Consider the following 22,499-nt stretch of genomic DNA (forward strand, 5'->3'; position numbering starts at 1 on the left):
TAACTACAAATACTTACAAAAAAATGCAAGAATTTAAAATGAAAGTTCTGCTATAAAGTTAATGCAAGAAAAACTCTAGTGTGCAGGTCTGAATCACATTTTTTTTCGAATTGTCAGAAACTACACTAAGACCACCCTTGGAGAAAAACCTAAGACTCATGAAATTTAGGTCATGTGTACTTATATTGATGGGCTAAAGTAACCTATCTTGAGGAGGGCCCCTGAGAATTTGGCTTCATCCTAAAATTACCAATAAGTTGCTGAACTGTTCGAACATTTGGATTCCTTCAAAATATGAAATAAGCTATGTCACTACAAGGAGTCCATTTTAAGGGTTGGTTAACCAAAAGATTCTCCAGGGAATGCCTAAACCCACAAAAGTCAATTTTTATCATTCCACGTCCAAAACTTTCCTGAGAATACAAGGGGGTTTTCTGGACAATATTGGGGCGAAATACTTAACCCCAGTCCTCCTTTATAGATGTTGGATGTAAAAGTGGCCTTTTTCATAACCAGGTGTCATAGCTTATGCCATATAACAGATCTTCACCATTCGTTTATATCTGTTAAGGCTCCAAAAACAATAATACACCGCATCCATTTTATAGCTAATTTACGAAAGGTCAATTTCTAGAAGTTCTTGCGGTTAAAAAAGAAAGTTTGCAAAACGACATTTACAGTGGAGCAAATACAGTATGAATTTATGATAACTTAAAATTTTGTGCAGATCTTACACACTAGACACCTAAAAAAAAATTGTGACTATTTATCTAGTAAATTTGACCTCGTTTTTCAGTTTACCTATTTTACCAATTCTTTTCAAAATAACTGCATAGTATTTCTACCTAAAATAAGTTTAATCATGCTCACAACAAAATATTGCCAATGCTTGATGTTCAAACCGCAAAATGAGCTAAACAGTCATTTACAACAGACATAATAATACAGAATTACAAAAGTTCTCATGGAAAATATACCTGCATACTATCCACAAAAATAAACGGTTGAATTGGCTGTGTCAGAAGTGTATAAGCATACAATAAATCAGAAGCAGGTCTCTTCATAGTCCGTGGACCAGAAACTAACTAAGACGCCACGGGAAATGTAACCCGTAAATAAACAAATAATACGGGTCACGTGATAACAACGCTGTTTTCCCCACAGAAGAGAGCTTAGACTGAAATGGGAAATTTCTCCAGAAGCTTTTCGTCTCTAGGAACAAGGTACTCTGCGCGTATTCTAAAGGACGGAAAAGAGTCGGCAAAACAACAGGTTGGACCTGACTCAATAAGGATCAACAGGTGCTGTACGTGGATTCTCTTAGGCTTAAAGAAGCAATGAAATGTTTGGCTATCCGAAACCAAAGACCATGAATTACAATTCTTGCTTAAGTTTCCCAATGCTCAATTGCCTTGATTTGATCTTCTTAAAAATGAATTAAAGGGGGGGGGGCTGGATTTTTGAACAAGAGTTCTAGCAAGCACCACAATTTGTTGAATAATAATAGGTGCTTGTTTAGAATCCGGGCAAAACGCGAGAAAGACAGTATCAAAATCTCAAAGATGCTATATGAAAAACAGGTTTACGCTGCATAGTGAGGTATTTCTCACTCCTTGACAAAGATTTAAACTTTAGTTTTTTTGGGTTGAAATGGCAAAAAAGGTACCTAGTTTAGGTTAGGTTACGTATTTAATATATGCTATGTTTTACCCCCCCCCCTCCCCTAATGTGCAAATATATAGCCTAAATTTGTTTCTGAACTATTATATTTTTATCCTGTTTTGTTTTATTTCATTAGCATTAACGAAACTTCACTTCTCGTGTGCTACCCGGATTCTAAACAAGTACATAATAATATATTGGAAATGAGTTATTTTGGGCGTTGGTAAAATCCTCTGAAACCAGGCACAAATAATCCATTTTTAATGGGGGAGGGGGAATGAAAGGTTTTCTCTGAGGAGGAGTTTAATGTTTCAAAAATAAAACTAAACACCCACAGGATTTGACGCCTTCCTTCATGAGTAAAAGGTATGTTGATTAAAGGTCAACTTTTTCTGAGGGTCAAATAACAAATCCTGGGAAACAAATGGTAAAAACCTAAAGGTTCAGTAATTTGGTTCATTATTTAATAAGCATAAATTAGTTTTCCAAAGGTGGCGAATCATCGTAAAAAAAAAATTTTTGAAAGCAGCCTGATAGGTCGAATACTGTGATCCAACATAGCTGAAACCAACATTAAACTTTAACATTTATTACAATGATACCTCAACGTGTGCAAGATCTTTTGGGGCTCACATTTTTAGGGAAAGAACATATCTATATAAGCAGTAAAAACAGGCGATTCCAATGAAAAATAAAAAAAAAAATACAGGGAAACTCATAACCATCATCGACATTTCGAGGGACCAAGCTTGGAGCTCACCCCCCCCCTTGCGGAGCAACCTTACGCTAAATTTTGCATTCAGATTTTTACAACAAAATATATTTTCCTGTGCCCTGTGCTAACTCAATACTAAGCAAAAGACGTTATATACATCAATCTACCGTCAGTCAATCTACCGTGCCGGATCCGTTGATTTCATTCTTTGTCCGTCTATCCCTCCCCCAAGAATGTCAAGGCCATCTTCCTCCAACTAACAAGGGAAGAGTCGAATGATTGTTTGCCGCTACGGGTCCCTTTCAACCCACTGATTGTTAGTTGTTGTTTTGTTTTTTTTACGACCCAGCGTACACCCCTTAACTTGACGACATTTTCAAGATTGCCATTCCATTTTTGGCGACTGAAATCTATACTCTTCAAACAATATTGAGAAATTCGTCGGCTAAAACATGTTTTTTCAAGTATCAAGGGTTAATAACACCACTTGAGCAAGAATTTCGAACCAGACGCAGATAATTGCAAAAGAATGCTGTCTTAAAGGATGATTAACATCATCAGTTTAATACAAAAAAACGTTGTCCTTTTGGCATATTTTGTTTATCAAAAAAATAAAAAAGACATGGAATGGTACTCCCGTATTATTCAGAACACATTCGAGAAGCTTGCTGAATGTACGATCTATGAAATTAATACAGCTTTCATAGCCACAAAGACAAATAATGGGTGACAGAATGCACTGAACTTGAATAATTGGCGTTATATATTTGCACATTAGGGAGGGATGGGGTAAGGTTAGGTTAGGTCACTTTACCCCCACTCCCCCCTAATGTGCGAATACATAGGCAAATTATATTATTATATAAACTAAAGTATTATATTTTCGTCGTATTTTGGTATATTTCACTAGGATTAACCTAACTTCACTTCTCGAGTGTGTTCTGAATAATGCAGGAGTACCCATAAAATTTCATATAAGAAAAAGCTTTAGCACTACAGTTTTTTTTTTAGATGAAAAGAAGGAGGAAAACAGTTTTTTTCTAGAAATCCCGTTATATCAAATGGTTAAGATATATCGACACAGGAGTGAGGCAAACTACCACAGACACCTTGGCTCTTATCCTAATTTTACCAAAAATCAACTTTTTCCCATTTTGAAGTTTTCAAGAAAAATTCCATTTTAAGCTTTTTTAAATTTTCGCGCTTATTACAGTTCTCGCGAAGATAAAACCTTTGTAAAGAACAGCTTAATCTTTAAAAAATTGAAATGGTGGTATGGTAGAAGCCTATTTCTATGTATTTTTACACATTTTACGCGTAAAACGACTCCCCCTTGCATATGATTCAGATAATTTTCGGAAGGTAGGCGAGGAAGGGTACCTGCACTGCAAACTTAATTGCCTGTGGATAAACAAAAAAGATAAATATAATGATAGCATAGTAAGCAAAATAAAGACAAATAATTGATTTTAATTTTAGGTCAAAGGAAACTTAGCACATCCGGCATTTGAATTTTTCCATTATTAATTAAAAACTTAGTTCAACACTGGAGTTTCGTTTATAGCATCTTTAGCTTGCATAGTCGCATTTTTATAGATGGCGTTTAGTCATACTACGTTCGTGATCATCAGTGTGTTTAGGAGTACTAACAAATCTTGACCTCTCCGTATGTCATCTGTTACAAAATAACAAAAAATGTTAAGTAATACACCAGTGTTACGTAATGAATTAAATAAAAAAAGAATAGCCACATTCGCCACGCACCTTCTAAGGTAAACAGTACGGTAGAGCTAGAACTGTTGCGAGCCAAAAATATGCGGTTATTTTCACTATTTCTGTTGTTTGTTTTTTTTTCAGGTTACCAATAATAAATAATCTGACACTTGTCCGTACCGTTTATGGGTAGCAAAACCTTGACTTTATTTACCCTTTTCAGGTGAAGTTGGCCTGGTGATGTCATAATGGGTGAGTAATAAGGGTGTACTCATAAAGAGCGGTACTGCTTTACCCCTTCTATCAAGGGGTGAAACAATTTGTCATAAATTTTGAATCACTTAGCCTTCTTTGCCTGAAAAGCCAATTGCAGAGGTGGTAGAACCCTTGTGATCTTTGACGTCATGACTGCTTCTAAAATGCCAAGGATAAGTAATCTTGCTTAGCGAATAAGTAAAACTTGCCCTCTAAATCGCCCAGATTATTTTCTGTAATAAACTAACGTTTTATGCTAGAGCTCCAAGACAAAGAGTCTATTAAATGCATCCCAGCATAACGCAACTAAATCCCATTTGTGTTTCGATTTTTCATAAAACTTCTTTTACCCCACTGATTATCCTAAGCCCTCTTCAACTAATACAAAGAAATGAATTAGGAAACCTGTTGCTTAGAGTTACACTCTTCTCTCTCACATGATTCTCTCCCTTATTTATATTGATTAGCTACCAGATCTTTCATAATAAAGGGAGGGGGCAACATTTACCTGAGAAACACAAGAGGAACACACCAACATCTGTAAATTTATAATTGACTTTATATAAGTTAGGGAAAGCCAATGAATTTTTCGGTTGGGAAATGGAGACTTGGAAACAAAAATAATCGCAGATCCATATTGTTTTATTATCCTGTAGGAAGAGACAAAGCAATAAATTCTTGGAATTACAAGCAAAACAATCTGAAATCATCCATCTAGTCAGATGTGAATCCCGACACAGATTTTTGTTCTGGGAAAATCCTGCACATACTGGCACCAATAGTTGGGGAAAAAATGGAAGACCATAAAGATGAGTGCTTAGCTGGAGATTTCCCGAGCGGAGTTCAATCATTTAAACCAGATCAAAATGCAAAATAAAGAAGAAGATAACTGAAGCCAAGGCCGTACCCAGAGGGGGAAGGGGGGGGGGGGTTTGAACCTCCCCCGAAATGTCTGTCTGAGTAGTAAAAACGTAACAAAAATGGATATAAACAAATTTTGTATGCGTTTTTTGAGTACCCCCCCCCTCCCGAAACTTTTTTTTTGAATAAAACCACCTCCGAAAAAAAAATCCCGGGTATGGCCTCGACTGAAGCGGCATATATATATATATATATATATATATATATATATATATATATATATATATATATATATATATATATATATATATATATATATATATATATATATATATATATATATATATATATATATATATATATATATATATATATATATATAATTTACCAGAAACTTGAGCAATCTAGTAGCGATATTAAGTCTACTTTTCATAATTACTTTTGTTTTCCTAATTTTTCTTGATGTTGTTTGCCTCAGAACATTATAAGTTTTCCAACAAGAGATAGTAAATTTTATTGTCTATAACGATTATAATTTCCAAGATGCGTCAATTTATATATGTACAGTACATGTCTAATTCAGATTATTTACGATGTGACAGAAAACAGAAACTTTGATTAAGATATTCAGTTAAAATCGACAACGATACATCCAGCGGCCTTCAACAGAAGAGGGATGTCAGGTGAATAGCTAGGGAACTTTTCTTTGTCAGACAAATCTTGCAAATTAAACTATCCACCAGGGCCTTAAAGCCTCTCACTTTGGCAAAGCCCTGTATATCTCTAAACCTTTTTGTTGTTGTTTGGAAGTTGGTGTCATGGGAATAACAAGAAGTTTACTTTGGGGGGTGGGTACTAAAAAGCTTATGAAATTTTTATTTGAACTGAATTCCTACATTCGTGTCACATATTTACGCAATTTCAAACTTTCAATTGCGTTGAAGCTTTCCTCAACCCCTTCCCATGGCTGCAGTCTCGGCTTTCAACTAAAAACATTCTGTTGTATATCTAAATGTGCAGCTTTTCAAAAAGCTTCTATTTCATTTATCAATATTGAAATTCCTGCTCATCAATTCCTTATTTACTTCAGCAGTTTTCCTACAAACCTTGACGCAAACTGTACCTCATACCATTAAATAAACGTCTTGACTATGTGAAATGACAAAACCCTTAAGAGGTAGAAAAAATCGCCCCTTGTTTTTTGCGCCTTCTTTTTTATTTCCATAGCATATTGTAACCTTAATAGAACTTGAATCAAATGATATAAATAATGGGGGTAAAACACAATTCAAAAAGGTCTCAAGTGACGTGGAAGCAATGGTTTTTTATAAGCTTTGTCTAGCCTGCTATTTAGCTTAATGCCAATACAAACTTTTTTCATGCAAATAATTATTTTAGTAAAATGCTCCTATCAAAACATTTAAGCACCAAATCTATTTTTACGTTGTTAGAATGCCTTAAAACTTCTTATAGACCCGCCCCCCCCCCAAAAAAAAAAGAAAAGAAAAAGCAAGCAGACATTTTTTTTTTCCATTCGCTGTAGATCCTGTTTATGAAAGAAGTTTTAGGGAATGCCATAAAAATTTACTAGTAAAAAAGGCCATAAAAAAATGTTGCTTCTGTCGTCTCTGAACGGAGGTAACAAAGCGGTAACAAAGGCTTAGAAATAGTTTTGACTGCGTAAATCTTTGCTACATTGAAGAGTATCTTACTTAAAGCATAGTAAAGCTTGCCAACTTAACGACATTTTTGACTTGTGGATATTACCTTTGTTGAATTTCAGTCAAAATGTGCGTAGGCTATGTTGTTGAGAAATAAAACTCTTCACACAAAGCCAACTTCTTCTTCTACGTAGATTCAAATACACAACATTCTGTTAGACTTACTATGATAAATTTAGAAGTCCCCCCCCCCATTGCCAACTAAAGGGTTATGAGAATCACATGAAACTTGTATTAATATCTGCCACCCTAAGAGAAAAAAAAAAAAAAAAAAAATTAAATATCCTATCTGATTGATATCATGCTGAACTTAAAAGGTGTGCACAAAGTGTCCCTTGCCTTGTTGCTCATGGTGAATTCAATTTTACACCCTGCTGTTCAAGATTTCGGGTCCCTTTACCTTATATTATACCTTATATTATAATTACGTGATGAACTGTAGCTAAAGACCTTATGCCCCTCCCCTTGTGACGTGGTTGGTGGATCCGCATTCTTGCTCCATAACATTGATCGTAATTGTTAAATAATGATTAGACCGTGATTCTTGATTAGTAATTGCACTAATATAGTGATGGGATGATGGGATATAAGAATTCAGCAATACAATTTTCTATTTGCGCAGCATCATAAGGTCAAAATCAATATTGCTCGTGTTATCGGAGAGCGATAAATGTATTTTCAATGTTTTTTTTTAATTTTTTAATCTTTTTTTTTAGATTCTCAATTTAATTTCCTCAAGAGAGACTTTCGAAGGAAAAATTTCCTTTGGGAACTTTCATCATTTTTGCTCGTTTTAGGAAAAATCTATAACTTATTAATGGTCAAATTTCGTTTTGTGAAAAAAAAACGATTAATTTCCATTCTTTCTCTGTTGGTAATAATTATGAATATTCTAATGAACCATAGATACCCAAAGAATTCTTATAGATGCGCCACGATTCGTCAAATATCGTCGAAATAATATTGTGCTTATTTCTCTGGTACCGCTTTCGTTTTAATTGATAATGCCGACGACAAGATACCATCAACAGTTCGAGTTCCTTTACTTCGAAGCTTCAACATTATATTTTAAACAAACATCAATTTTTAAATCGACAAGGCAAAAAACATCATGCGTTCATCTCGGTCGTCTATAATCAAAATACATTCCTTGCAAAAAAGGAGACTCGATTTTAATGAATCATATGTGATATCAGTCAATTTCTATCAAATGGTCGTGTCTTGAAGTCAACAGAGGGCTCTTTTACACGATAGATAAGACCCCGTGTAAAACCTTGTTCGATAGATAAGACGCACCATTATTTCCCATACAAACTTACACCTTTAAACTGCAATTGCTAAAGAATTTCTCCGTTTTTGCAAGGAAAGTGATTCATCACAAGCGGTGAATAATATCTAAGGAAAGCTTAGGATATCTTACCATAGAGTAGGCACACACAAAAAAGCTCAATAGGACAGGCATTGCTGAGAATATACCAGAGTGAGGGAGATAAGGATAAAAATAGAAAGCGCAAGAAAGTCCAAGTGACAATAACATACCTTCATTCCAGAAATGTAGCCTGGAAAGGAAAGAGAAAGAACGTGAGAGCAAGAAAGAAGAAACACACAAAGCTAATATAGTAAAGAGCTAGTATCAGTCTCAACACTACTACACAGCTGAAAGCCAAGTTGTTGAGTTAAAAATGGTGACAGTAATTCAAACCTGACGGAAGTTCTCATGATGCAATGCATATTCTGACAGGATCGTGTTTGTTTGTCTGACAATATTTATTCATACTTTAGAATTTTTATCATCATCTTTTACCACATTTAGAGGTCATTTCAACTCTATAGCGTGCCTAAAAGCCTAAATTTTTCTCAAACCCGACAGATAGACTCTAGAATTGGGTAGGGTTTGTGTTTCTAAACTTAATTAAAATTCCATTAATCCGTTGCTTCCATTCATTTGAATAGCTTTATTATTCTAAAAATGCTTTTAAAAGTATATAAGGAAGGATTAGCCACCACTCATTTTTTGACGTTACATTTCTACAATTCAAATTTTTTTTTCCTGCATCGGATATCATATAAAACAGGTGAGTAGAACGAAGTTATAGTAAAATGGAATAGAAATTACAGCTCTTATTGTAAAAAGGCACTTTGAAATATTATTAGTAGGAACTGACAAGGTACTTGTCTGGAAGCAAAAGCCAGAAATATGCGAGTAGTCAAAGGTGGAATACGCATGGCTAATACATATTATAGACTATTTTGTTTACTTTTCCAGACTCTTAAGTGCTTCATTGTAGTCTTTGCATTCTACTGACATGTAATAATAAGCATTTTCAACAACCGTTCAAGCAATTGACTTTTAATTGGTTTCTTTCCTGGAAGTTGTATCTGATGCTTCAGCAACTCTAGTCGTATACTTTTTTATCACACTCATGGTTGTTAGTTACGACCTTGTTTGCCCTCAGATATTAGTTATTTTTAGATATAAAAAGTCCTCGGGTCTTAGTTTTCCTGCATGTTGAAACAGCTTTCAATACGCTTAAGGAAAAGAGTTTCAGACTCGCGGCTAGCATTGTCAATTTTCAACTCCCCATTTTAAGAGATAATAGTGGATATCTTTTTTTGTGTGGACCACATTTACATGTTTGGCGGCCACACGATTGGCTATCGTGCTCCAAAATGTCTGGGATTTAAAATATGAAATAGCATGCGTCAATTTTTAATCGAAAAAGCCAACTCGTAATTGTTACTACAAAATTTTTGAATTATAAATAAATCACTACATAAAAAGGAAGAAGTTAAAATAAATACGCGGGATAGAACCAACGGATTCATTTGGATTTTTTTTTCTGTGGGGAAAATATTCGCGAGAAGAAAATTGGAGGCATTTTCTTACTCATTTACAAATCATGTTCAAGTTAGACTTCAGCTTATACGCTGAGAGGATTGAAAACCTCGAAGTGAATTGTAAGCAAGATTTGAACATTTCAAATGCTTGGGTAACAAATTACATTTGTTTCGTTATTTTTATTAATAGATGTAGAATTAGTACTAGTGATATACAAAGGGAAGTAAATAGAGATTCACTCCGTTTCGGATTTGAAAGAGGAAATTCGAGAAAGTGGGGAACCTGGAATTTACAGATATTTACCGATAAAATTTGAAAATACTAGAAAGTTAACATATGAGGTTATCTCCATGTTTGAAGTTATATACAGGTGCGACCATTTATTTTGGCTTATGATAGACCACAAGTCAGATAGCAATAATAAGTCGATAGCTATAATCGGATCAGGAATTAAAAGGACAATCACCTCGGGTCGGTGCTAAAAAATATAACTACAAATAGTATTTCTTTAGAAACAAAAAACAACTTGTGGCACTGAAAAGAAATTAAGGATCAGTCAAGAACCAATAAATAAAAACTGTAGTAGCATCATATCGTCTGTTTGTTATACAATTTTAAAAATATGATTATTTGTTCTTTATATTGTTAAATGTAATAGGTCACACGCTGTTATTTCTTATTGTTACAATTATTTTTTAGCATAACTAAAACCTAACTAGATTTCTCCAAACTCTAAAAGTTGGGCTGCTACCCTCTAAATCTTTTTCTTTTCACTATTTAAATAGTCAACTTCTTCTTCTGAAGCCTCAGCTGTTTATCTAGAAATAACATTTCAAAATAATCAAAATGGACGTGAAAAGGTGTGCGCTTAATTTAAAACTTTTGTTTGCCCCTCTTGTTAATCACTTCAACCCTGGTTACTAGACAAGCCTCCCTAACTCTTAGAGAGGGAATATAGTACCTAACAAATTTCAAAAACATATTTCTGGTCATATAATAATAAATAGTGGCAGTTATAACAATAAGTCTGGGGAGGCTAATCAATCAGATACAAGGGCCCCGAACAAGGACGAATAGACATATACTGCACATACACCCATGAAGCATTCTTTCGACTACAACTCCTTTGATAGAAACTTCGAAGGGCAAGTCCTGGTATACGTTAAACTAAAAGAAACAAGTTTTTTCGTCTGAAAGTAAGGAGCAACATTAAAACTTAAAACTAATAGAAATTATTCCGTATATGAGGAACATTGCCCCCTCCTCAATACCTTGTTCAATACGCTTAAGTTTTTAAGAATTTAAAAAAGCTTCTTATTCTAATTAAACGGCTCTTGTGCCTCAGGAGTCGTTCTTAAAGAATTGGGACAAAAAGTCAAACTTTAGCGTGAAGATGAAGGTATTGAGAAGAGGACGACCCCCTCATATAGCCTACGGGATGATTTCTGTTCGCTTTAAGTTTTAATATTTATCCTTACTTTCAGTTTAAATAACTTGTTTTTTTATTTAATTTCTGATCGTCTTTCAAATAATTCCGGGAAATCTGGTTTCCCTCCATAAATTTCCCTCCCTCCGCGGAAAATTCCTCAAAGTGAAGTTCTTCCTACTTAAATATCCCCCCACTCCTCTGAAAATTCCCTCTGAACAATTCCATCCTCGCTGAAAATTCCCTTGGGATAATTTCTTGCGGACGGTTTCACCTGAGAGGAATTCTCCCCTTAGTATACTTTCATTTGAAAGACTTCCCAGAAATCCCCCCACTCCCAGTGGAAAGTTGCTCCCGCGCAAAATCCCCTATAGATAATTTTTCCCACGGAAAATTTCCCCCAACAGTATCCTCCGGATGATTCCAACCCCACTGAAAATTTCCCCGGGACATCCCCACATGTAAAAATTAAGTCAGCAAAGATAAAGTACGACAAATTAAAATAATTTTTATTCCTCCAGTGTAAAATTTCCCCTGAAAAGTTCACCCCAGGAAACTTCCCTACCAACAAAATATTCTCACCTTGGAAAATCCCCCAAATCAGAAAATTCTTCCATCCCCACCAGCAAAAAAAAAATGTCTGTATAATTCCCACTAACAAATACTACATGTAAATAATGGGCAAATTTTGTAATTTACAGCCCTATCCCCAGAGGCCAAGGGGGGGGTCATATTATCCCCAAAGGCATAGTTATTTGACCTTTCAACTAAGCCGGACAAAACGACTATCTCAAAATTTTGAGTGGCTAACTTTGAGGAAAAAAGATGCGTGGGAGGGGGGCTAGTTGTCCTCCAATCTTTTTGTTCACTCAAAAAGGGCACTAGAAATTTTTATTTCCAATCAAAGGAGCCCTATCCCGATCTTCTAGAATCACTGGTTCGATACGATCACCCTTCGGGAAAAATAACAACAAAACACAAACAAACAAACAACGCATGCGTGATCTTTCTTCTGGCAAATATTGCAAAATTTCCCATTTTTGTATGCAGGAGCTTGAAACCTCTACAGTAGGGCTCTCTGACAGGGTGAATCTGATGGTGTGATTTTCATTAAGACCTGAAGACTTTTGGGGGAAGTTTTTCGTCTTTTTTAAAAATTAGGCAAATTTTCTAAGGCTCGTAACTTTTGATGGGTAAAACTAAACTTAATGAAGTTCATATATTTGGCGTCAGCAAAAAATTCGGTTCTTTTAAGAGGGAAAACTCGAGCTGGATTTGATAATGCACACTATGATTTTACTACTAGGTATTATTTGGCAGTTCCAATTCTATTAAGCCATACAACATGTAATTCAAATTCTTTAATAATAATTACAATGGGGTAAATTCTGTGTTCGACGTAGGGAAATGCGACTGTACTAGCTCTTAGACATAAAAATGGAGCACTCCTAATAGTTGGAACTAAAAGCGGAAAATAGTTGCGCAAGAGGAAGCAAAAACTAGCCCTAAAATCACAATAAAGATAGTTCACTCTCATTGGTTATTTTGCACTATCAAGATCTTATCTAGGATTCAAGTTCATGACAAATCCATAGATAGGACCTTGACAATCATTAACTACTTCAACTCCAAGCATTAGAGAGGGTGTCAAAGGTTGCATTACTTGAGCATGCAAAATTGCACTCTCTCTTCTTTTTTTACAGAGTAGATTGTAGATGAGCAGCTAAAAAAGAGAGGCCTAAAGCTAATCTGAAAACTCGTATTCATTTCTGAATACTAATTATAGACTAGGTTTTTCAATTTATATCTTTCTTATAATGCTTCTTATTTTACTCAACAATTGCCTTCCAAAATATCTGAACTGAAAATGCTCCTTTTAGTTTTTGGTTGCCTTTAAAAACATTGGCACTCAAGGCGAATTCTCGAAGCATTGTGAAAAAACAAAGACACTTCACTTATCACATTGCTCCTGTGTAAAACATTCCTTTTTGAGGCGTTGAACAGCTTTAACATTAAAACTTTAGCGTAAAGAGTGTGAGGTTGACGGAGGTGGCCTCTCTCTTTTGTATGATAATTTATGTTTGTTTGAATTTTCGTAGCTCTTTACTTTCTTTTGGCAAAAAACTTTTTATACTTAATGTTGTCGTTTTAACATCATATGCAGGGTTATTCTAAATATAACGGGGGCTGTCACTTGCCTCAGTCCCCCCCCCTTCTTAATGCTAAAGTTGATTTTGTGTGGGACAATGCTTAGAGACGAAGATTTCATTCAGGTGCATTTACTTTATACAATAAAATAAGATTCTCCCTAAATATGAGAGAGGCTACCCCCACAAGCCCCAAACAAAAAGAGTATTTCAGTGAAGTTATAATTTGAAGGATCACAAATCCCGCAAAGATATAAAAGGGCGAACTAGGCTTTTCAACTCCTTGCATACACTTTTAGAGTCACTGGCATAGCAATAGGGGACATCAGGGGCCCAAAACCAATCCGCCGTAAAAAAATGTACAATAGAATACGATCAAAAATACCTCCATACAGGAGGAATAGGGAATCTACCCATATCTAGTCCGCAAAATACCCCTGCAGCATCTTGACAATGATGACCTAAAACCGTATAATTGGTTTTGCAACACCCACCCAAGGAAACAAAATCCAATACTCCATCAAAAACCGTCTGTATATGAGTAGTAAGGCAATGATAGATACTAATCTTACGCCTGAGGCATGAATATGTGTGCAGTTTCAACGGTACATGACTTACCACGGTCAGTCACCTATTACTACAGACGGTACATGCCTTACCAGACAGGTTTCAGTACCAACACGTATTTTTCTGCCCCAGAAAGAGATATACAAGGAAATACACAAGAATATACAGTGCAGCTTCGCGGGCCCAAGAATCTGTGTGTAGTTTCGCGAGTTCGTTAATAGAATAACAAATGTTTATGAAAAGGGTAATTACTTCTAGGTTCAATAGCCAAATTAAACTTCGTTACATTACGTATTCAAAGGTTTATTGAGCCTTCTGTAAAAAATATTGGTTTCAGTTTTAGCGTTAGATAATCATATTTTTTCGTATAAAGAATCTTTTTACTAAAGATACAGCCAAGCCGTGCATGTTTCGGAGCAAAAAATTGTCAAACACTAATAGCCTCTAGGCTGAAAGTACCTTGTATTTTGTCTAGAATTGATAGCATTTAGTGTTAAATCATTTACCAAAAAATAACTCTATTTGCGAACAAAGGTATAGCATTCGCGAATTGGAGTGTATGAATGATCTAAACCGACGATTGAATAATAGAGGTGAGAATGATCTTAATTGGCGATTGGATTGTATGAAGGTGGTAAAAAAGGGTTAAAATGATTACCAGTTAAGGTAAGCCAGAAGGGGTTGTTAACTCATAGGCTATTTATAATAAATTTGGAATAGCATCAATCTATGGAAATGGTTAACGATGATAAAATGACCTTGTGAGTTGACCTAGCTTTACTTCTCCGATGTATTCTTCATAATACACAAGTACCATTTGAACAGTGTTGTCATTATAAAATATACTCTGACAATATGGCATACTAAAAAGTTGATGATAATATAGATGTAGATCGCAGGAAAAGAATTTTCATAATAAAATCTAGAACAATCCTTAGAAATCCTTGCAAATCAAGTAGTGAGATAATTATGAGTATGAATCGTCAAGGATCGTAAGCACCAATGACCCTAACCACCAAAGGTCCCCTATCCTCAACCTCCAAGGGGCCCCCTTCCCCCAACTCTTTTAAGCCCCTCTCCCCATTTTTTTTTACTTTTTTTGTTTTTTTTTAATTATTTTTTTAACATGTTTTTTCAACTTTTTTTTACATGTCTTCGAATGATATGAAGCCTACTTAAAACAAAAAAAAATCCCATTTAATATTTTCCAAATTCAAAATGAGAATGATATAGATATGTTAGTCATGACTTTTACTATTAGAAAAATAATGGTTGTAGTAGTATTTTTTTTATTTTTTTTTATGGACTAATTTTTTTTTGTTTTTTTAATTATTTTTTTTACATGATATATTTTTTAAACTTTTTTTACATGTCTTCAAATGACATGAAACATACTTAAAACATAAAATAATCAAATTTAATGTTTTTCAAATTAAAAATGAGAATGATATAGATATGTTAGTCATGACTTTTACTATTAGAAAAATAATGTTTGTAGTACTTTTTTTTACTAATTTTTTTTTACCGAAATTATTCAACTTTTTTTTATCGACATCATTTGTCGGATAACATTGACAAAACCTAAGTATTAGAATGAATAAATTCTTTATCGACATCTTTTGTCGGATACGTCGGAGAAAATTTACAAAATCTAAGTATCAGATTAAATAAATTCTTTATCAGCATCCTTTGTCAGATATGTCGGATAACATTCTCAAAATCTAAGTATCAGAATGAACAAATTCTTTATCAACATCTTTTGTTGGACACACCAGATCAAATTCACAAAATCTAAGTATCATAGTCAATAGATTCAGTATCATCCTCATTTCTCAGATACATTGGATAAAATTGACAAAATCTAAATGTCAGAGTGAATAATTTTTTTATCAACATCTTTTGTCAGATACATCGGATAAAATTGATAAAATTTAAGTCACAGAACGAATAGATTCTTTATCAACATCCTTTGTCGGATATGTTGGTTAACATTATCAAAACCTAAGTGTCAGAGTGACCAAATTCTGTATCAACATCTATTGTCAGATACATCGGATAGCATTGAAAAATATAAGTATCGGAGTGAATAATTTTTTTTTATCAGCATCTTTATTGGATACAACGGATAAAATTGAGAAAATCTAAGCATCAGAATGAATACATTATTCACAAAATCTAAGTATCAGAGTGAATAAATTCATTATCATCATCATTTCTCAGATACAATGGATAAAATTGACAAAATTTAAGTGTCAAAGTGAATAAATTTTTTCTTATCAACATATTTGTCAGATACATCGGATAAAATTGACAAAATCTAAGTATCAGAACGAATAGATTCTTTATCAACATCCTTTGCCGGTTATATAGGTTAATATTATCAAAACTAAGTGTCAGAATGATCAAATTCTATATGAACATCTATTGTCAGATTTATCAATGTCATTTGCCAGATGCGTTTCATAGTGTCAGAGTGAATAAATTCTTTATCAATGTCTTTCAGAGGATATAATTGTTAAATTGAAAGAATTGAAGTTTCAGAGATAATAAACCCTTTATCAAAGTTATTCGAAAGACACGGCTAACAATACCACGTATATGTATGCGCTATAGTAAGTATACTTTATACAAACTTCTTTGTCAGATCTATTAGACAATATTCACATAATCGAAGAATCAGAGTGAATAAATTCTTTATCAACATGATTTGTCAGATATGCTTGATAAAATTGAGAAAATCTAAGTATCAGAGTGAATAAATTCTTTATCAATGTCCTTTGACAGATACGTTTGATAACAATGACCAAATCTAAGTATCATAGTGAATAAATTATATATCAACTTCTTTGTCGGATATATCAGTTAACATTCACAAAAACTAAGTATCAGAGTGAATAAATTCTTTATCAACATGCTTTGTCAGATATGCCTGATAAAATTGAGAAGATCTAAGCATCAGAATGAAAAAATTATTCACAAAATCTAAGTATCACAGTCAATAAATTCATTGTCATCATCATTTCTCAGATACAATGGATAAAATTGACAAAATCCAAGTGTCAGAGTGAATAACTTTTTTTATCAACATCCTTTGTTAGATACATCGGATAAAATTGACAAAATCTAAGTATCAGAACGAATAGATTCCTTATCGACATTCTTTGCCGGTTATATCGGTTAACATTATCAAAACTAAGTTTCAGAGTGATCAAATTCTATATCAACATCTATTGTCAGATTTATCAATATCATTTGACAGATACGTTTGATACTGTCAGAGTGAATAAATTCTTTATCATTATCTTTTGTCAGATAGGATAAATAAAATTGAGAAAATCTTTGTCACATATGCCTTTGTCAAATACCTTTGACAACATGCTTTGTCAAATATGCTTGATAAAATTGAGAAAATCTAAGTATCAGAGTGAATAAATTCTTTATCAATGTCTTTTGATAGATACGTTTGACAATATTGACATAATTTAAGTATCAAATTGAACAAATTTTTCATTAACATTCTTTATTGATATCACTTGTCGGATACGTCGGATAACATTGACAAAACCTATGTCTTAAAATGAATATATTCTTTACCATCATCCGTTGTTGTATATGTCATTATGAAAAAATTGTAAGAATCAGAGCCAATAAATTCATTAACGTTTTTTTTTTATCAACATCAGTTGTAGGATACGTCGGATAACATAAACAAAATCTAAGTTTCAGAGTGAATACATTTTTTTATCAACATCTTTTGTCAGATACATCGGATAAAATTGACAAAATCTAAATATCAGAGAGAATAAATACTTTATCAGCATCCGTTGTCAGATATTTCAGATAAAATTGACAAAATCTAAGCATCAGAGTGATTAAATTCTATATCAACATCCATTTCTCGGATACAAAGGATAAAATTGACAAAATCTAAGTGTTAGAATGAATTAATTTTTTTTATCAATATCATTTGCCGGTTATGTCGGTTAACATTATCAAAACTAAGTTTCAGAGTGATCAAATTCTATATCAACATCTATTGTCAGATTTATCAATATCATTTGACAGATACGTTTGATAGTGTCAGAGTGAATAAATTCTTTATCATTATCTTTTTGTCAGATATGATTGATAAAATTGAGAAAATCTAGGCATCAGAGTGAATAAATTCTTTATCAATGTCTTTTGACAGATACGTTTGATAATACTGACCAAATCTAAGTAGCATAGTGAATAAATTCGTTATCAATGTCTTTTGACAGATACGTTTGACAACACTGACCAAATCTAAGTGTCAAAGTGAATAAATTCTGTGTTCATCTAATTGTCAGATAAATTATATAACATTTATAAAATTTAAATATCAGATTGAATAAATTGTTCATCTTCATACTTTTTCGAACGATATGGATAAAATGAATAAATTATAAGTTTCAGAGTGAATAAATTCTTTATCATTGATTTTTAACAGAAACGTTTGATAACACTGACAAAATCTAAGTATCATAGTGAATAAATTCTATATCAAATTCTTTTGTTGGACACATCAGATAACATTCACATCATCTAAGTATTAGGATGAACAAATTCTTTATCAACATTATTTGTCAGATATGCTTGATAAAATTGACAAAATCTAAGTATCAGAATGAATAAATTATTCACAAAATCTAAGTATCAGAGTCAATAAATTCATTATAATCATCATTTCTGAGATATATTGGATGAAATTTACAAAATCTAAGCGTCAGAGTGAATATATTTTTTTCAACATCCTTTGTCAGATACATCGGATAAAATTGACAAAATCTAAGTATCAGAACGAATAGATTCTTTATCGACATCCTTTGCCGGTTATGTCGGTTAACATTATCAAAACTAAGTGTCAGAGTGATCAAATTCTATATCAACATCTATTGTCAGATTTATCAATATCATTTGACAAATACGTTTGATAGTGTCAGAGTGAATAAATTCTTTATCATTATCTTTTGTCAGATATGATAAATAAAAATGAGAAAATCTAGGCATCAGAGTGAATAAATTCTTGATCAATGCCTTTTGACAGAAACTTTTGATAGCACTGACCAAATCTAAGCATCATAGTGAAAAGATTCTATATCAACTTCTTTGTCGGATACATCAGATAACATTCACAAAATCTAAGCATCAGAGTGAATAAATTCATTATCAACATGCTTTGTCAAATATGCCTGATAAAATTGAGAAAATCTAAGTATCAGAGTGAATAAATTATTTATCAATGTCTTTGACAGATACGTTTGATAACACTGACATAATTTAAGTATCAAATTGAACAAATTCTTTATTAACATTCTTTATCGATATCATTTCTCAGATACGTCAGATAACATTGACAAAATCTATGTATTAGAATGAATAAATTCTTTATCATCATCCATTGTTGGATATGTCATTATGAAAAAATTGTAAGTATCAGAGCCAATAAATTCATTAACGTTTTTTTTTATCAACATCATTTGTCGGATACGTCGGATAACATTAACAAAATCTAAGTTTAAGAGTGAATAAATTTTTTTATAAACATCTTTCGTCAGATACATCGGATAAAATTGAAAAAATCTAAGTATCAGAGTGAATAAATGCTTTATCAACATCCTTTGTCAGATATATCGGATAAAATTGACAAAATCTAAGCATCAGAGTGATTAAATTCTATATCAACATCCATTTCTCGGATACAAAGGATAAATTTGACAAAATCTAAGTGTTAGAATGAATTAATTTTTTTTATCAATATCATTTGCCGGTTATGTCGGTTAACATTATCAAAACTAAGTTTCAGAGTGATCAAATTCTATATCAACATCTATTGTCAGATTTATCAATATCATTTGACAGATACGTTTGATAGTGTCAGAGTTAATAAATTCTTTATCATTATCTTTTTGTCAGATATGATTGATAAAATTGAGAAAATCTAGGCATCAGAGTGAATAAATTCTTTATCAATGTCTTTTGACAGATACGTTTGATAATACTGACCAAATCTAAGTATCAGAGTGAATAGATTCGTAGTTATTGTCTTCGAACTTATAATTCTAATAGTAATAATCAAATTCAAGCATTCGATTGAATAAACTTTATATTAACTTCTTTGTCAGACACATGAGATAAAATTCAATCATCTAAGAACTACGGCGACAAAATTGAACATCAACATGCTTAGTCAGATATGCTTGATAAAATTGTGGATATCCAAGGATCAGAGTGAATAAATTCTTTAACAATGTGTTTTGACAGATACGTTTAATAACACTGAAATAATTTAGGTATCAAATTGAACTAATTCTTTATTAATATTTTTTATCGAAACTTCAGAGTGAATAAATTCTTTATCAATGTCTTTAGACAGATATGTATGATAACACTGACCAAATCTAAGCATCATAGGGAATAAATTCTATATCAACTTCTTTGTCGGATACATCAGATAACATTCACAAAATCTAAGTATCAGAGTGAATAAATTCTTTATCAACATGATTCGTCAGATATGTCTGATAAAATTGAGAAAATCTAAGTATCAGATTGAATAAATTCTTTATCAATGTCTTTTGACAGATACGTTTGATAACACTGACATAATTTAACTATCAGACTGAATAAACTCTTTATTAACATGCTTTTTTGATATCATTTGTCGGATACGTCGGATAACATTGACAAAATCTATGTATTAGAATGAATAAATTCTTTATCATCATCCATTGTTGGATGTCATTATGAAAAAAATGTAAGTATCAGAGCCAATAAATTCATTAAAATTTTGTTTATCAACATCATTTGTCGGATACATAGGATAACATTGACAAAATCTAAGTATCAGAGTGAATAAATGCTTTATCAACATCCTTTGTTGGATATATCGGATAAAATTGACAAAATCAAAGTATCAGAGGGATTAAATTCTATATCAACATCCATTTCTTGGATACATAGGATAAAATTGACAAAATCTAAGTGTTAGAGTGAATAAATTTTTTTTATCCACATAACTTGCCGGTTATGTCGGTTAACATTATCAAAACTAAGTGTCAGAGTGATCAAATTCTATATAAACACCTATTATCAGATTTATCAATATCATTTGACAGATACGTTTGATAGTGTCAGAGTGAATAAATTCTTTATCATTATCTTTAGTCAGATATGATTGATAAAATTGAGAAAATCTAGGCATCAGAGTGAATAAATTCTTTATCAATGTCTTTTGACAGATACGTTTGATAACACAGACCAAATCTAAGTATCATAGTGAATAAATTCTATATCAGTGGCGGGCCACTCTAAGTGAACCTAAATTAACCCAACTTTTGCATATCTCTCTCACTATGACTGTGCGTCTGAGCGGGTGTGCTTTCGTTTATAACCGGTCTAACCTAAATCTAACCTAAAACGTAACGATGCATAAAGTCAAAATGAATAGAACTTGGATTTTATGAATTTTATCTGATGTATCCGATAAAGACGTTGAAAACAAATTTATTCACTCTGATACTTAGAATTATTTTCAATTTTATCCGATGTATCTGAGAAAAGGATGTTGATATAAAAATCATTCACTCTGACACTTAGATTTTTTCAATTTTATCCTATGTATCCGAGAAAAGGATGTTGATATAGAATTTAATCACTCTGATACTTAGATTTTGTCAATTTCATCCGACATATCTGACAAATCATGTTGATAATGAATTTATTTACTCAAATACTTAGATTTTGTGAATGTTATCTGATGTATCAGACAAAGAAGTTGATATAGAATTTATTTACTATGATACTTAGATTTTGTCTGTATCTGACAAAGGATCAAGATATGAAATAATTTATTGGCTCTGATACTTACAATTTTTTCATAATGATATATCCAACAATGGATGATGATAAAGAATATATTCATTCTACTACATAGATTTTGTCAATGTTATCCGACGTATCCGACAAGTGATGTTGATAAAAAAAAATGTTAATGAATTTATTGTTTCTGATACTTAAATTTTTTTCATATTGACATATCCAACAATGGATGATGATAAAGAATTTATTCATTCTAATACATAGATTTTTGTCAATGTTATCCGACGTATCCGACAAGTGATATCGATAAAGAATGTTAATAAAGAATTTGTTCAATTTGATACTTAAATTATGTCAATATTATCAAACGTATCTGTCAAAAGACATTGATAAAGAATTTATTCACTCTGATACTTCGATTTTCTCATTTTTATTAAGCATATCTGGAAAATTATGTTGATAAAGAATTTATTCACTCTGATACTTAGATTTTGTGAAGGTTATCTGATGTATCCGACAAAGAAGTTGATATAGAATTTATTCACTATGATACTTAGATTTGGTCAATGTTATCAAACTTATCTGTCAAAAGACATTGATAAAGAATATATTCACTCTGATGCCTAGATTATCTCAATTTTACCAATCATATCTGACAAAACACAATGATAAAGAATTTATTCACTTTGACACTATCAAGCGTATCTGTCAAATGATATTGATAAATCTGACAATAGATGTTGATATAGAATTT

At 32.5% G+C, this 22,499-nt stretch overlaps 1 protein-coding gene across 4 annotated transcripts in view; it reads right to left on the reverse strand.

Annotated features, from left to right (window-relative positions):
* Positions 1-22,499, reverse strand: part of heph (polypyrimidine tract-binding protein 1 heph) — a 261,216-nt gene that overhangs the window by 207,998 nt on the left and 30,719 nt on the right. For 2 of the 4 annotated variants that reach the window (XM_089100422.1, XM_089100420.1), the window contains exon 3: positions 8,467-8,486. The exons of 1 other annotated variant lie outside the window; for it this stretch is intronic. In XM_089100422.1, coding sequence (XP_088956548.1) covers positions 8,467-8,486 — 20 coding nt within the window. Of the gene's footprint in view, positions 1-977; positions 1,098-8,466; positions 8,487-22,499 lie in introns of those variants that run through there. One more of the 4 variants, XM_089100421.1, reaches the window with a different exon arrangement.

Source organism: Artemia sp. Qi Xiang Cuo, chromosome 14, assembly GCF_049724085.1.
Source record: "Artemia sp. Qi Xiang Cuo chromosome 14, ASM4972408v1, whole genome shotgun sequence".
NCBI classification, from domain to species: domain Eukaryota; kingdom Metazoa; phylum Arthropoda; class Branchiopoda; order Anostraca; family Artemiidae; genus Artemia; species Artemia sp. Qi Xiang Cuo.